Source organism: Penaeus monodon, chromosome 20, assembly GCF_015228065.2.
Source record: "Penaeus monodon isolate SGIC_2016 chromosome 20, NSTDA_Pmon_1, whole genome shotgun sequence".
In the NCBI taxonomy this organism is placed as follows: Eukaryota; Metazoa; Arthropoda; class Malacostraca; order Decapoda; family Penaeidae; genus Penaeus; species Penaeus monodon.
Genome location: NC_051405.1, coordinates 39839560 through 39839766, shown reverse-complemented (window position 1 = coordinate 39839766; position 207 = coordinate 39839560). Strand labels below are relative to the sequence as shown.

The 207-nt window shown below is 34.3% G+C and overlaps 1 protein-coding gene across 2 annotated transcripts in view; it reads left to right on the top strand.

Annotated features, from left to right (window-relative positions):
• Window positions 1-203, top strand: part of LOC119586075 — a gene marked incomplete in the record, with an annotated part of 15749 nt that extends 15546 nt beyond the window's left edge. For both annotated transcript variants that reach the window (XM_037934774.1, XM_037934775.1), the window contains 1 exon segment: window positions 34-203. In XM_037934774.1, coding sequence (XP_037790702.1) covers window positions 34-47 — 14 coding nt within the window.
• Window positions 204-207: the final 4 nt, after the last annotated feature.

Genomic DNA, 207 nt, shown 5'->3' with positions numbered 1-207 from the left:
TCCTTTCCTTAATTTGTCTATTTTCTCTTCCAGTTACTTCAGCCTGAGATTTCCTTCGGAGAGCGTCCAGCCCCTTGAAATTGGACAAATAAGTTACGTTATATTTTACATGGATATCAAGTAGTATTTTCCAGTACAGTGTAATGATGATTATATCATGTAACTTGTAAAACCGTATATTCTATATACACAGAGAAGTTTAAGGCT